The 15,301-nt window shown below is 36.4% G+C and overlaps 1 protein-coding gene across 2 annotated transcripts in view; it reads left to right on the top strand.

Moving 5' to 3' along the window:
* The window catches only part of shep (RNA binding motif single stranded interacting protein alan shepard), a 24,680-nt gene extending 9,379 nt beyond the window's left edge, over window positions 1–15,301 (top strand). Inside the window, exons 2-11 of one of the 2 annotated variants that reach the window (XM_034326908.2) lie at window positions 7,185–7,640; window positions 8,701–8,915; window positions 9,060–9,118; window positions 9,204–9,328; window positions 13,283–13,440; window positions 13,542–13,695; window positions 13,777–13,971; window positions 14,185–14,277; window positions 14,421–14,584; window positions 14,689–15,301. In XM_034326908.2, coding sequence (XP_034182799.1) covers window positions 7,185–7,640; window positions 8,701–8,915; window positions 9,060–9,118; window positions 9,204–9,328; window positions 13,283–13,440; window positions 13,542–13,695; window positions 13,777–13,971; window positions 14,185–14,277; window positions 14,421–14,570 — 1,605 coding nt within the window. In that variant the 3' untranslated portion in view covers window positions 14,571–14,584; window positions 14,689–15,301. Of the gene's footprint in view, window positions 1–7,184; window positions 7,641–8,700; window positions 8,916–9,059; window positions 9,119–9,203; window positions 9,350–13,282; window positions 13,441–13,541; window positions 13,696–13,776; window positions 13,972–14,184; window positions 14,278–14,420; window positions 14,585–14,688 lie in introns of both variants that reach the window. The other variant, XM_034326905.2, reaches the window with a different exon arrangement.

The following is a 15,301-nucleotide window of genomic DNA, read 5'->3' as shown; positions in this document are numbered from 1 at the left end:
ACCACGAAACCTGTTGATCTGGGAATCTATCCAAAAAGTCGAAGGACACGGAAAGCTGACACGTATATTATTTCCATATGTAGTTTAACATCGATACCAGTATATTAAATAGAATTCGAATAATTTTGTTCATTATTAAAAAACAATCTCACAATTTTGTCACACTATAGGCTACCACAGAACACAAAATAATTGTCAGAACTTTTCTGTGTACACTCCGTTAAATATCCAAGGATTCACCGGTTCTACACCAGTTGATTCGCATAGTTTTCACGTAGTTCGAGCGCCATTAAGGCGTCTGGAAGGAAACGTTAGCGGTCGAGTAATTAATTTCGTATTAGTCATCGTGTAGAGTCAGTGAACTTGGTATATGTATGTATGTATCTCTTAGTCAGTCGACAGCTTATACACTCTTTTTTTTTTCTCTCTCCTTTTCTTTGCAAGAGAAAAGAAAATTCTATCCCGATGAATTTTCCTTTCTTCCTTCCTACGTGTATGTAAATCCGAACGCGTTTCATGATTACAGCCCGTAAGTATTCGTTCCGCGCGCAAAAACGAAAGTCGATTTACATAAGGTCGAATCCTGTTCGCGGAATTCGATTTAATTTCAAACGTATTTTTTTCTTTTAATTGATCGCTCGATAAAAATCGGATCGTTGAGAACCACGCATCGTGCGTGAATGATTTCTGCACAGAAATGGCGTTCGTACACGCTGTTTTGCCAGACTTGCCGGTCGGTGCAATTTCAAATAAACCAGCATGTCTTTCGTTACTTTCACTAGGGATACGTCCGTGGGGGCTCATAATCCTCTTATCAGATCGATTTTCCCGTTCGTCGATCGATAGTAAAAATACACGTGAAAATATTCGTAAACAAGTCGATTATTAATTGGACGGAAAGTATACACCTCCGTTCAAAAGTTACGATCCTGGTTACAGCAATAAAACTAAAAATATCTCTCCTATAATTATTTTCTTAAACTAACGTAATTTTCCTTTTTCTGTTTCAGGTAAGTGTCCAACGATTCAAAGACAGCGAACGTTTAATTACCCCCCTCCTGATTACATTAGGTATGCCCGTATCTTTACTTATAATTCACCGTGGTATACATATTTAAATAGCTTTATCGCGTTAGAGCTGCTTTAAAATTTGAGTAATACTTCTGAAAATCCCCTAAGCAGTTTTGCAATTTTCTGAAATCTTATGCAGTAAAATTTTGTCCAACGATGTTTTTGCTTAACATAGTATTCAAAGTATGCCGTTCAGTCGGTCACGATACGTGACTTCATTAGTGAACGTCGAGGAGAAAATATTTTCAACGGAGCGTCTTATTAAAAGCGCGTTCTCACGTGCCCGCGAACTGCGACATATAACATGCATACGTTTTATGGACTCGTAAAACTAAGCACGTGTCAGGATATTGAATTCGAGTTTAATATGATTGTTATTTTTATTGCGATTAATATACCAATGACTGTATCGATAAACGTTTGTGATTTGATCGAATTCGTGTTCGTCAGAATTTTTTTTATCTCTATCGCGTTATTGCATTTGAAAGACGATGATACGGTAAATCGTGTATAAGGTAAACGCAATGGTATTGTGCACTCGCTTGCCTCGAGGTCGACCTTGCTGGTACAACGATCTGAAAGTAATTGTTCTTTGGCGCGAAAACCTACTTTGTATTCTACTGTGCACTGCTCTCCGTATCATTCAAATTGTCCTCGATTAGTAAGTTCACGATCGCTTCCGATTGTTTCCGAAAACATACGAACGGGAGGTTTCGCGCGCATCTACGGTTCTACTCTTTATCCCTACCTAAAATTCAATATCAAATCGATTCGATTCCTTCATCAATTTCTTTTACGACCGATAATTGATGAACAAATGTTGATTCATAGGGCGAAATATTTGAATATACTCTTCTACTGAAAGAGGTTCGCATGTATTAAAGGTTAGGATTGCGTCGTGTCCCCTCGAAATGCGAAAGGACCAGCAGTGTGTCATGGTGTTGCGTGAGTGCGTAACGTACGTATCTTCTCAAGGCGAAGAAACGGAATGTCCGGTATGCGCCGGCAAAGAGGAACTCTTTTGCCAAGGGATGAGCAAGCCTGACAACTGGTTCCCTCTTACCTGTTCCCCCCTTGCACTTTTCTTTACCCGTCCTCTCGCGGCTATTAAGGACGCATGCGCATGCGCATGCGCATCCACGCGCATCCGTCGATGGTTAGCGATGGGATCGACGCGATTCACTACTCTTGAGAATACTAACTTAAAAAAAGGTTTATTAATTTCATCTCCACGTCAGTGTTGTTTGAACAAACATTTATTAAACATATCAGTACATAAGTCAAAGTAAGATCGAGGCTGTAAGTAGATACTTCGCTAATTCTTCAGATTCAGTTTAAACACAAGACGTAGACTTGGTTAGTATACACAGAGCACTCGTGTAGATAGTTGATACCGTTAACACTGTTACGTTGGAGGTAATTATTTATCCGTTACTCATAGGTGAAACGTTAATTCAAGATAATCGACAAAGCATTATCTGGTATTCGCGTGTGAAATCGAGGAATTTCTTTTGCAATACCAGCTACGCACGCGAGGATATTGGTCCCATCGCTAGACACATGCACGCCAGCGCCGCGTGAAACAACCAGTGGCGTATCCGAAGGGAACTGTAATGGAAGATATCGAGCAGTTTTTCAAGTTTCATTTGTTTCCATTTTTAACGATCAAAGTACTTAGATTTTTTTACATTTTCGTAGCATGACTGTTCTTCTTTGCCTAGCGTTTATGATTGTTTATAAAAATCCATTGTATTCTCGGTCAGACGTAAATTTACAGATCGAAACGAACGGTTTAGAAACAGACCTTGTCTGCCAATTAATCAAGCGCGTCGCGGAGCACCGTGTTGAAAAAGGAACAATGATTTTTGAAATAGAGTCTGCGGTGTACTCTGGTTGAAATCGAGAACCGGGCACTACGCCACTGCGTGAGAGTAGTTCGAGTACCTGTACGGTCTATATCTGTTACCATGTTCACTGACTGCATGTATCTTGGCCGTGAAGCAGTAAACGGGATTAAACCGAGTTGCAATTCTAACGCACGGTGAACTTTATCTGTTCGCTTCATTTACTCTCTACATACACGAGAAATTGAAGCGACGCGATGATCATTTTCTGATAAAACATTTGTCGAACTTAATCTTTTGCACTCGAATCACGCGGCTTGAGAACAAACGACGTATTTATATCTCATCGAGCGTTAATTAATCCTATAATTAAATGTTTTACTGGGGAAAAAAATGTTGCACGGGCTGATGCTTCCGAGAGAAAATCATGATCTACATTAATGGATCTCCGGCAGGCCCTCCCCTCTTTCGGCAAAGAGAAGAAAATCTTGATCGTATTTGTAACACGAGTCCGTTTGCTAATAGAGCGTAACATTCATGCGAGATCGTACAACTGACGGGGTTTGCCCTGCCGTGGTATGTGGCACATCCTGATCCTTCTTAGCTCCTGCTTTGGCATGTATTAACATAAAAGAAAGTGCGGTCCAAACTGCATCATGCAAGACCATTCAATCTTTGACGCGGTTTGCACCGTCATTTTATAGCGAAAGTAGAAATTGTCTTGTTTTATATATTAGAAGACAACGTTAGTCCTGAATACCCTTCGATGATCGGTATTGGCATATTTATTTTTATTCTCTTCATAACGTGATTTTGTCACCGCACAAGCGTTTTCCAAACGTGACGAATACACGTAATCGTTCATTGTAACACGAGAACTCGAGTTCTTTCATAAAACTGTCACTCGATTACGACAACTTACGGTTGTATTTCAAAACGTCAGCAATAGAATATTATAGGATCGTTGAACTCCCGATGGAAATAGGAATAGCAAGGTGAAGAACACTATTTACTATCTTCTCTTATCACATTTATTATACATGAGTAGTTACACTACTTTGTTAGGCATAGAATTAATTTGCAGAGAAAATAAGAAAAAAAAAATGTGATATGAAAATTTTAATTATATTAGATAAGGGAAAACTAGTCGAACCAACTATTTTCTTAACGTTTAAAAATTTCTTTCACGTTTAAGTCGTCTTTTTGAGATCGTTTCGCGATTTAACTGGTTAACGAATTGAGAAAAAAGTGTTTGGCTTGGTAAAACGGTTTAATAACAAAATAAGGTGAAAGACTATTTTAGAAAGTGATTACGAGAGCTGTAGTTTCACGTATGCTGGACGACTCGATAAAAGGCCCCCACCATTATCGTTTATCAGTGACCTCGTGCAGTCACGCCTCTCCGATAAGAAAGAATCAACCGATTCCTGTGTTCCTTCTTCGTTTCTATTCTCTGCATCGTCAGAGTGTTAATCTATTCTTCAAATTCGTATATTCTGTTTGCGTTCGATTACTTTGCGCGGTTGCAACATAAGTAGATAAGGTGGTACTTTTTATACCATACGATCATGGTCAACGGCAATGGACAGCTAAAAGTGGTTACCTGGAAAACCATTAATTTTCTCGAAGTCGAAGAAAGCTTCTACTTGTACGAAGTACTCTCGAAGTGAAATTTACGATAATGCTACTCGACCACAATGTAACCAGCCATTTCTCTTGAACAGTTTATGTTAGAAATTTACTGCAAATCGTTAGAGCATTTGCTGCTAATAGAATCATTCCACCTGGACGTTTAGGAAGTTGGAACTTTGTACTTATTCTTTTAAAGGATGTTGGTTAATTAACGAAGAACAAGGTAGAGATTTATCACCTTACAAGGAGATTGTATTTTCTTCCTCGAGAAATCTGAATTGGAATCATTATTGGCACAAGTTTGCAAATTCTTCTGATCAGCAGCAGCAAGACAAACGTTTAATATATTGTAAATCTTAACGAAATCACGAGCCACTCGACTGGATAATTATTCCCAAGATCCAAATTGTTCTTATTATTCATAAGTTTCAATGAACACTGATTTATTTCGGTTGGATTGAATAGACACTGTAGGACGCACCTGATGTGTCGCCAGTTGTATTACACGTAAGATAGTATAGGGACGCATAAGGTGCGTCATGGTTAAACTACAAAGCTAGTTAAATATTTTTCCATTTAATGTAATACACATAGGCTACTCTTGTTTCTGTTAACTTCTTCACGACGCACCGGGTGCGTCATTCGTTGTATCTCTTATAGAACGCACCTGGTGCGTCGTCTGATTGGAACGCGTGTGTGACAAGGAGACAGACGATTTGCCCGGAGATGCCACCGGTTCAATTGAACGGCATGCAGACAACGTGGCCGTTGGTCACTGCGAAATAGAGAACGACGTGTGAAATGGGTATCGTCATGTACCGACCGGATGTCACTTCCTGCTTACCACGTCTGCGCATCATTGTAACGTGCACCGTACCTAGCGATGGGAATAAGACGAAGCCTCTCCCAGTTTGCTATTGACCATTTTCAACGATGAAAAGGAGAGCAACGTTGGTACGGTGGATTCAATTTGGTCTGATGAGTTTCAGAGTAGAGAAACGACCAACGCGTATCAGGCTTCCATAGGGTAAAATGGCGATACAGTTTTCCACGTATATTAAACTTGGAATATCTAGGAATTATGCAAATGAGAACGAGCGGTAGGCTAGAAGCAAAACTCGTGGTTCGAGCAGAAAACAGGCAGGACTTCCTAGTGTCTATGGAGTTTGCTAATAAGGTGGAAAGGGAGGAAAGAGATCTGTAAGTGGTACAGGAAGCGACAAGCGACTTGGAGTTTCATGATAAGTGATTTACAACCGTGACTTTCAGCTGGGTCCTCCCTCTCCTGTTATTTCTCTCCCTCCCCTATTCTATCTCCGTTCCACTATCTTCTTTCTCTCTTGAGTAGCTGGTTCGTTCTCCGGCAAACGGTAAACCGTGTTATCACAACTATGCCAAAAATGCAAATCAACGAGAGGCCTTTCTAAAGAGGCTGGAATGCAACGCGCTCGAAAGTCCTGGAAAGGCTTGTCCTGAGAGATTGCGACAGATGCAGCAACCTATGGGCTGTACTTATGAATTTTCAACCAATTTTAATGTTATTAATCCTATTTCTACTGGGTCAGTCAATGGGTTCGTTCATAGTTTTTTATATGTTGCGTATAAAAATATATTTCTGAGTAATTACTAGCCCATCGCCAACAGTCACGACCATTTCGATTGAGAAAGTCCTTCGTTATTACGACAGGATTTATTTTTGACGTTCCAGCAATCAACCGCCCATAGAAAATATCCCGGTGAACCTTTGATTAAATTCTGACAAGAAAATCGTTTCACCTGCTTGCAGAAACGCCAAGAATACAAGGCGTGTTTGACGAAAAAAAGTTCACAACTCTCCCGAAGAAAAATGAAAAGGATCGATGTTTCATTGATAAAAAGTTATGTTTAAAGTTTTCTTCTTTTTATTCCGTCTACGCTCTACTCCGCAGCAGTCACATGCGCGTAGAATCTTTTTCTTGGAATAAATCAATAACGAATGACCCCGAGACTCTCCTGTGGAGTACACGACCTTCTGAATTCTTACTGACCTCATCAAACGTGATGAAAATGTTCAGTTAATTCCTCTGCAAAAAAAAGGTCGTCTCCTATCTTCTTTCGAAAAATAAAACAAAGTTTACTTAGCTCAACTGGACATCTCGAGCAACCTTCGAGGCTGTTTTACGTTCAAGCCCGAACGTTGCAATTAAGGTCTATTTGTGAATAAATTTATCTGGCAGCAGACCAACCGATTGTACTTACTGCTGTTTACAACAGTTACTGTAATGTGTTTGCTAAAGACATTAACTGACACGAATTTGCTGTGCAAATGACTCTAATTAGGATGGCCGTAAGCAGAGCGAGCAGCGGCTGTGTCGTGTGTTAACCACGACTGCTATGTGTTTGTAGATTTTCACGCAGAATCGTTTAGAAGCGTAACGTAATAATCTTTAACCATGAGAGACGTTCCGAAGGAATTAGCGTAGAAATGATTGCAAAAGCGATTACGAGAGAACATCAGTTTAGCTTCCTATACCTCTAGTGTATTCGATGCGATATTAACTAGACGCGCGCGGGTCTAGGGAAATTTTTCTTTTTTAAATATTTATCCCAAGAGTATAGAAATTCTAACTCAGCGTTATTGTATTTGTTCTATTTCAGGGTACAAACGGTCCGAGACCGACGTACGTGGGTGCTAACAATGGTAACGCCGGTGGCGCCGGGGGCGGCGGCGGTGGTGGTGGAGGAGGTGGCGGAGGCGGCGGCGCCACGGGTGGCGGCGTCGGTGTGGGTCCAGCAAGCGGAGGCGGCGGCGGCGGAGGTGGAGGTGGCGGCGGCGGTGGTGGTGGAGGCGGGCACGGATTGAAGGGGAACACCGGTGGCGGGCCACGAGGCGGGAACCCGGTGCAGTATCGTGCGAGCGGTGGTGCGGCTTGGGGCGCAGCGCCGCCCTCTCATGCGGCTGCGGCTGCGGCTGCGGCGGCCGCCGCTTATCCGCCATACACGCGGTATCCAAGTGCGGCTGCAGCTGCGGCGGCCGGACAGATGCCCGTCGGAGCACAGCAACTACCGCCTACGGCGAATCCTTACGCCGCCACTTACGCACAGCACGCGTCGGTAAGTCCCTCTCCTTTCGTTCCCGATCAACTCGAATTGCACTTGTTAACTACAGAAATTTATGTCGGTCTCATTGAACGCCGACTTTATTTCAGAGCATTTGGAATGATCTCTCTCTCTACACAGACTGCTTTGTAGCCGCTCGAAGAGATACAGGGGATTTATTTTTTTAACAACGTCATGTTGCATTGTTTATCTTTATATAGTTCCTGCTTTTAATCATTTTTATCGTACGATATGGAAAAATATATTTATTCTTCCCTCCTTTTTATTATTTGCGGTTAGAGAGGTTCTTTGTTAAATGAACAGCAGGGATGATGAGATATGCACTGTCACTTAGATAGTCACCGTGCAGCGCGAACGTCTTGTATGTTCTTTTTTTCGAATCTCTTTAGTTGATAAGGTAACCTATAAACTGTGCTCGAAAAAGAATTTTGTTAAATAACGTATAGTTTTGTTTCATGCGGGAATATTAGTTAGTATGTTTTTGGTCCTGTCAAAAATGACGCGCGCAGACAGTAGGAGTGTGTTAACCTTTGCGCAGCGAAAGGGTTAACCCTTTCTTAAACCGGGTGGGGCCATGACAACGCGGCATGTCGGTCTCGTTGAAATGATGCGCATTCTTTTTTTTTCGTCAATGATTCCTTCTCCTCTTAATTTCTAACTATGATTTTAGATTGATTCTTTGAAATGTGTATGTATCTCGCATCGAACAGTACATGTGTACGTTTTTCTTGACGTATGCTTATATTTCGAAGCAACCGGCATAACTTCAATGCATAGATTATTGTAAGCACCCTATAACTAGTTACTAGTGAAGTTATTTTCTAATATGTAGAATGATAAATCACTTTGAAAATGATTATTTATCATTTATTTCTATTATATACGATGTTAACCTTCTTGTTTTGCCGGGTGGGGCTACTATAACCTCCGTGTACTTTGTGTTTTGTAAAAATTAAACTATAAATAATTGTCAATTTAGATTTCTTATAGAACGATATTTATTTGACATTTAATTACATGGTTTAATTTACATACATTTTTAAATACATTGCAGTATGGTGGACAACGGGTGCCTACAGCCTCTTCTCCAGCTAACACTAATAGTAGTTCTAGCAGTGCTACCGGCAGTCAAAGCGGGACAATGAGCACAAGTCTTAGCAATAATGCTATACAAGGACAGCAAGCAGAACAACTATCGAAAACAAATTTGTATATCCGTGGCCTCAACCAAAACACTACCGATAAAGACCTTGTTAACATGTGTTCTCAGTAAGTCATTCGTGTAATTACAGGATTTCTGACTGTTAATAGGGAGTTAATGATCGCATGAGAATCTTATTAATGTGACTTTAACTTCTAGTTTCTTTTCAAGATGAAGGAGTGTATTATTTCTAATACAGTGTGTTTTTGCAGATATGGAACTATTACTTCTACGAAGGCAATTTTGGATAAAAATACGAATAAATGTAAAGGTAATTTACTAAATTTTTAATGATAGAGTATTTACTTGTTTTGGGAATTATTTCTAATATTTTTTATTATAATTTTGTGTTACAGGTTATGGATTTGTAGACTTTGAGTCACCAGTGGCGGCAGAGGGTGCTGTGAAAGCACTGGTCGCCAAGGGCATCCAAGCACAGATGGCGAAAGTGGGTATCTGGTTGCTCCGTAGACTGCCCAGTGTACGTTGGTTGTGCATGCAAGTACAGTAATACCAGAGTAACAGTAAACCTTTTCTCTTTCTTTTCTTCCTTTTCCTATTTCCCACTATCCTATCTTACTTTCTTTTCCCTTCTTTATTTTGTTTATCTTCAGTCTTTTATCCTATGCTGAATCCATCTTTGTGTTTGAGTATAACTAATATACCTTTTATCTTTTTGTTGATACATCATTTTTGTTGATATATAATGATCAAATGCCATTAATATGAAAAAAAAAAAAAGAAGTTCTCATTCCCATATTGCTATGATAAATATGTACACAGTACAGTACTTTCATGCATTATTTACTATAAAAAGTTGGATAAGAAAGTACTGAAATTTTAATTACAGTAAATGCTATGCTTGTCTTTCAATAATCACTAGCATAGCTGCTAAGTATAATGAAAAGTTGGATTGTGTAATAGTATTATTTTTTTTAGGCATATTCATTTATTTGTAAATAAGTAAGAAAATTTATTCAATTCGTTATGTGATAGAAGTTTTATTTCATTTCATATTACTTTCATAAGCCATTAGGTATTGTAATACATATTGACGTAAGTTTATAAGTCCTTTTATTGCAGAAGTTATTTTTAAAAAGTAGTAATTAATATTATTTTCATTGTTGTTTTATTTTATCTTATAACAATTACCTAAAGACAAGCATAGCATCTTGTCCATGGCATCATTGCTCTGCTTTCAGCCCCTCTAGATATGCTTAGAGTTGTACATTAACAGGACTATTTAGTGTCTTATAATCGTTGCGTTACGTAGAAAAAGTACTATCTTTTAGTATAGTAATGTCAGATTAAAAGAAAATTACAAGTTTCGTGAATAATGTTTAAAAAATTGAAAGTACTTCAGTTTATTGACAAGTGAGAAGGGACTATTAATAAAACGGTGTAATTTCTTTAATTTTTAAATTCTCAGCTTCTTTTTCGTTACTTTGAAACAAATGTATTTTTACTAGAGGGGTGACATTAAATATAAACTATATTTTCATTGATAATTAAAGTTGTAAGCACAGAATGTAATATATAAGATACGGTATCAGTGGAAATATAGTTGCAGGCAATCATGCATAACTTAAACAAAAAAAACCTTATACAAACGAGTAAAAAAAAAAAGACGCTTCTCCTATTAGAACCTATCTCACTTGTCTACAAATCTCTAGTCTTCACTAATTCTATCTGTCATTCTATCTCGTGTACCTATTGATTGCTTGTTGCTGTACCTCGGCCACAAATTGCTGATACTGCTGTGTCAATACATTTATCAGAAAATTGCATTCATTTCAGCACTAATTCAAGCCTCTAGCAAACATTTAATATACCCCCAAAATGTTTGTGTCCATGTCCTATGTATAAGAATCAGTAGATCATACTATAAAGAGTAAAACATTCTTTGAAATATTCTGTTAAGATTGCTTCCAAGTATGGCAGTACAAATAATACTATACAAATGTAATATGGTATATTTTATTTTTTCTGCAATTTGTCAAATGTTATGTGTTTGTCTTCTATTCTAATGATGTGCAAATATTTCAAGAAAATATGGCTTATATTTATTTAGTTTTGAAAATTTTTAATCTAATTTTCTACTCATATACGCACATTGCCAAACAGTATTGGCTCTTGCCTATATTTTATCGCTGAAAAAAAAAAAAAATAAAACTAACTTGGAATGGTTCTTCTAATCTGGCCGCGGTAAAAGCACGGGGTGCCATCAGCAGCTGTGATGATGTCAGTCGCATGTGATATGATACAACTAAACGAAGTACCTATTATTAACTGTACTCAGGGTACATGGTACTTACTTACTAATTAGTGGTGCTATGTCCAGATCAGGTGCTATCTTATTCCTGGGGTGTTGGTTGGTTCTTATTGATATAATACTTAGCTTGATTAATAAAATTTAACCAGCACACCAAACAAGTTTAGGATGTGTATTTGGGAATTTCTATAAGTTTTTATTTTATGATGGTTTAATACTTTATATAGGAACTTATTATATCTTGTAAGTGTACTGATACGATACGTAGAAAGATGCATATATTTTTTACAAAATCCTTTATACACATTCGCACTTGATCAAAAACTAAATCACATTCTATTGAGATATATATTCATACTCATACATATATGTATACATAAATAACGGGTATGTGTACATTTATGTGTATATATGTATATAATATTTTTCATAAATATATATATACATATATGATGCCATAAGCTTGGCTTATATCATAATATTTTCATTATTTATTTTTTTGTTTTAATGCATTCGCAAGATTGAAGTAAATTGTCGTAAAGTATAAGTATATTCAAGTAACTGTAGAATTGATTGATTTTTGAGAGAAATGGTGGATCTCAAAATATGCTTGAGGGTGCATAAATATTGAATTCTAGTTCGAGTTCAGTTTAGTGTACATGTATCTTTCCCTTTTTGTTCTTTACATAAGAAAATTCGTAAACGAGGGAAAACTTGAGCATGAACACATGTATATGTATGTGCATACATCTTATATACAATGTATTTCTTTTTCTTTTTTTTTTCCAGTATTATTATCAGATAATTAGGCTTACTTTCATTCCTATCTCATAATGTAACTGTATATATGTGACGTGCCTGTGCTTTTTTTGTTATGCTTGTTTCCAACAACATGTCATATGTGATTGGAATTCTATTTCTGCTTTGAATGGTTATTCTTAATATTGTTTATTATAAATGACTAGATAGCTTGCATAATTTATTTGTTATTTGTTATATACGCATATATGATTATTCAAATAAATCTTCTAAACAATTGTAGAGAAGCAGCATAAATTCAAATGTTATTTGTTAAATTTCGCTGCTATATTAGTTGTACAAAGACAAAGAAAAAATATTTAACATTGGAAATATGCTTAGAAGAGAGAATTTTTAACAAGGGCTATGTTAATAACGTTATTCTATAAAAAACAAAAACAAGAAATTACAAATTCTTTATTATTCGAAAACATACAGTTATTGTTTTATTATTCACATAAAATAAACAATGTTTGCACAGGCGATATTCAGTACCGTGATTTTCTATGAATTCATTATTTAATTTTCAATTATGTTCATCAGCACTGAATGCTATAGGTATATATAGATTATTAAGTTCAACATTATTTTCTTTTTTTATGGAATAAAGAATGTATTTATGCGTGTGAGCATGCTTTGCACATAAATGCAGAGTACATATTATGTTGATTTTGATCATAAAAGCATCCATAAAGCAAATTTGGAGAACCACCAGAATGTGGTAAAGTAATGTCATGAAGCATGATAATCTCTCGGTATTAAAGATCATAATTATCTTAATTCATAATAAGTCGTTTTTTGAATACTCACTTGTATATTTTAATATTAGATTAAAATAATCAATATAGTATTAATGGTCTTTTAAGTAGTATCTTGTAGATTTTATGTAATTTTTTGATAAAAGGAATATTGATAAGTTATGTATATAAAGGATTTGTGTTTTAAATATTGTGTAAAAGTTTAGTTTTCTAAATTTCTTGCATTGTTGCATTGAAACGAAATTTAATTTTAAGTTATCATTTTAACATTCTACGTGAATGTGAGAGAAGAAATAATATTAATTTCGATTGAAAACTTACATCGTAAGTTTTTTTTTTTCTCAAAAAACTATGTAAAATACAATAGACTTTTTAATGTTCGTCTTATACAAATCACAGTAATTAATTCGTCATTGTAGTGATCTCGTCTGTGCATTCATTGATAATCATATTTATGTAGGTATATGCAAATACATATGTATCTTGGTGATGAATGTTAAAATGATAGACACAAAGCTTTTTTTTTTGAAATTTATATACATATACATATATACACGTCACGAGGTGAAATACAATAAGTTGCATAGTATTTTTACTCTCTTCTCAGCAACAGGAGCAAGACCCCACCAATTTGTATATTGCAAACCTGCCACTGAGCTTCAAAGAAAATGATGTTGAGGGTTTACTCGCTCAGTATGGGCAAGTTATTTCAACGCGTATATTACGCGATACTGCTGGACAAAGTAAAGGTGTTGGATTTGCAAGGTTAGCACTGGTTGGATTCTTTAAATCAAACGCTATAAAGTGAATAAAAGAATTAGGATCCTGGGTTATTGTTATGTTTAAAATTGCATTTTTTATATCAGAATGGAGTCCAAAGAAAAATGTGAACAAATAATTCAAATGTTTAATGGAAAGGCACTACAAGGGGCTAAAGACCCTCTTTTGGTGAAATTTGCTGATGGTGGTAATAAGAAAAAATCATTATACAAAAGTACAATATGGAGAGAAACTGGAGAGGTAATTTATATTAATAACTGAAAGAGAACTAATCATATATAATCTGTAATGTTTTAACGATTGTTATATGTATTTACACAGAACATGACTTTGAATTATGATACAAGCGGTGTTGGTCAAAATGGGGTTGCAACTACTCACATGCTACCCGCAGCCACTTTAACACAATACGGTCGTCATTACGGCCAAGCTTTGCCTGGTTACAGCGTACCAGGAGCACCTTGGGTTACTCCTTATTTGGTGCAAACTGCCCCTCCACACATGCAACAGGTCGACGTGAGTTTTTATACAAATTTTTTGTTGCTTTTGTTTCTCTTCTATTTCAAATATTTATACGTTAGTTTAGTTAGTTCTCCATACGCTGGTTTTCACTTTACATAGATTTATTGAATTGTTTTTCTCAAGTTCTTAGTTTTAAATTACAGTTCATAATTAATGTTAATACGAATAGCTGAATTTTGCAAATTAAATGTAAACTCTGTATTACAGATGATGCCATCAGCTGATCCTAGCAACCCACAGTACAGTATGATTCCTCAGCTTACTACACAAATGTCTACACTGCATCTTGGCACTGGTTCCGTGAGTATTACATCATCTCTTTTATTTTTTATTTTCATACAATTTTAAAACAAGTGCTCTTCTTTATTTCTTACTCAAATGTGTGCTAAGATTATGCAACATATTTTACTTTTAATTTACATATGGTTAAAATATTTTTTCAGTACATAGCAGCAAGCCCGCATCCCTATCCTTATACTACTTACCCTCCTAGCATTATTCATACCATGCCATTGGGTGATTCTGAACAAACAAGTAATGCGGCATCTCCTGATGACTCCTATCAACAATACCAAGCTCAGCAGCCCAAGTAGGCTACGGTTTTTAGGTACAGGCAACATTACACTATAACACGAATGAATTTGAAGAAAGAACAAAAAAAAAGAGAAAGAAAAAGAAAAACTTGAGTCAAGCTAAATAAATTTATTTCAGATACGATTACACCGAGGGTTACGTAAGTTAGGAGAGCCACACCTGTTGATACGAAGGATTATATTAATGAAGAATAGATGAGACTAAATACATTATATAAAGTCAGATAAGATTCTTCCTCATGATAATTGACTTGCCAGCCATCTTTTATACATTTTATCCATCAGATAAATAGGTGAAAGTAGTTAATATTTTCCAACGATTAGAGAATGAATGTTGTAATAAGACGGGGTACGAGTGCTCGTGTCATCTACATTTGTTCGGCACCAGCACGGCTCCATACGCTGTAACGTCAACACATCATTACGACAGTGACAAAACTGATCATTCTACGACGGACAGTTTAGTGTCAAGCTGATAGGCTTCCAGGATTAACTTTAGGTATTACATTTACTAAGGAAACGATAAGTCGAAGCTGAACGCTTGAGAGTGTGAATAAATATTTTAACAAAAACTTGTAAACTATAAAAAAAAAAAAAAGAAACGCTGCTCAGAAAAATATACAAAGGAGAATTCTTCCCAAGAAAATAATAATAATAATAATAATATACAGAGGAAAAAGAAAGCACTTCCAAATGCTAGAGTTGATAAAAAAAAAAAAAATAATGAACAT

Source organism: Osmia lignaria, chromosome 3 (assembly GCF_051020975.1).
Source record: "Osmia lignaria lignaria isolate PbOS001 chromosome 3, iyOsmLign1, whole genome shotgun sequence".
Classification (NCBI taxonomy): domain Eukaryota; kingdom Metazoa; phylum Arthropoda; class Insecta; order Hymenoptera; family Megachilidae; genus Osmia; species Osmia lignaria.
This window is presented reverse-complemented; position numbering and strand designations above follow the sequence as displayed.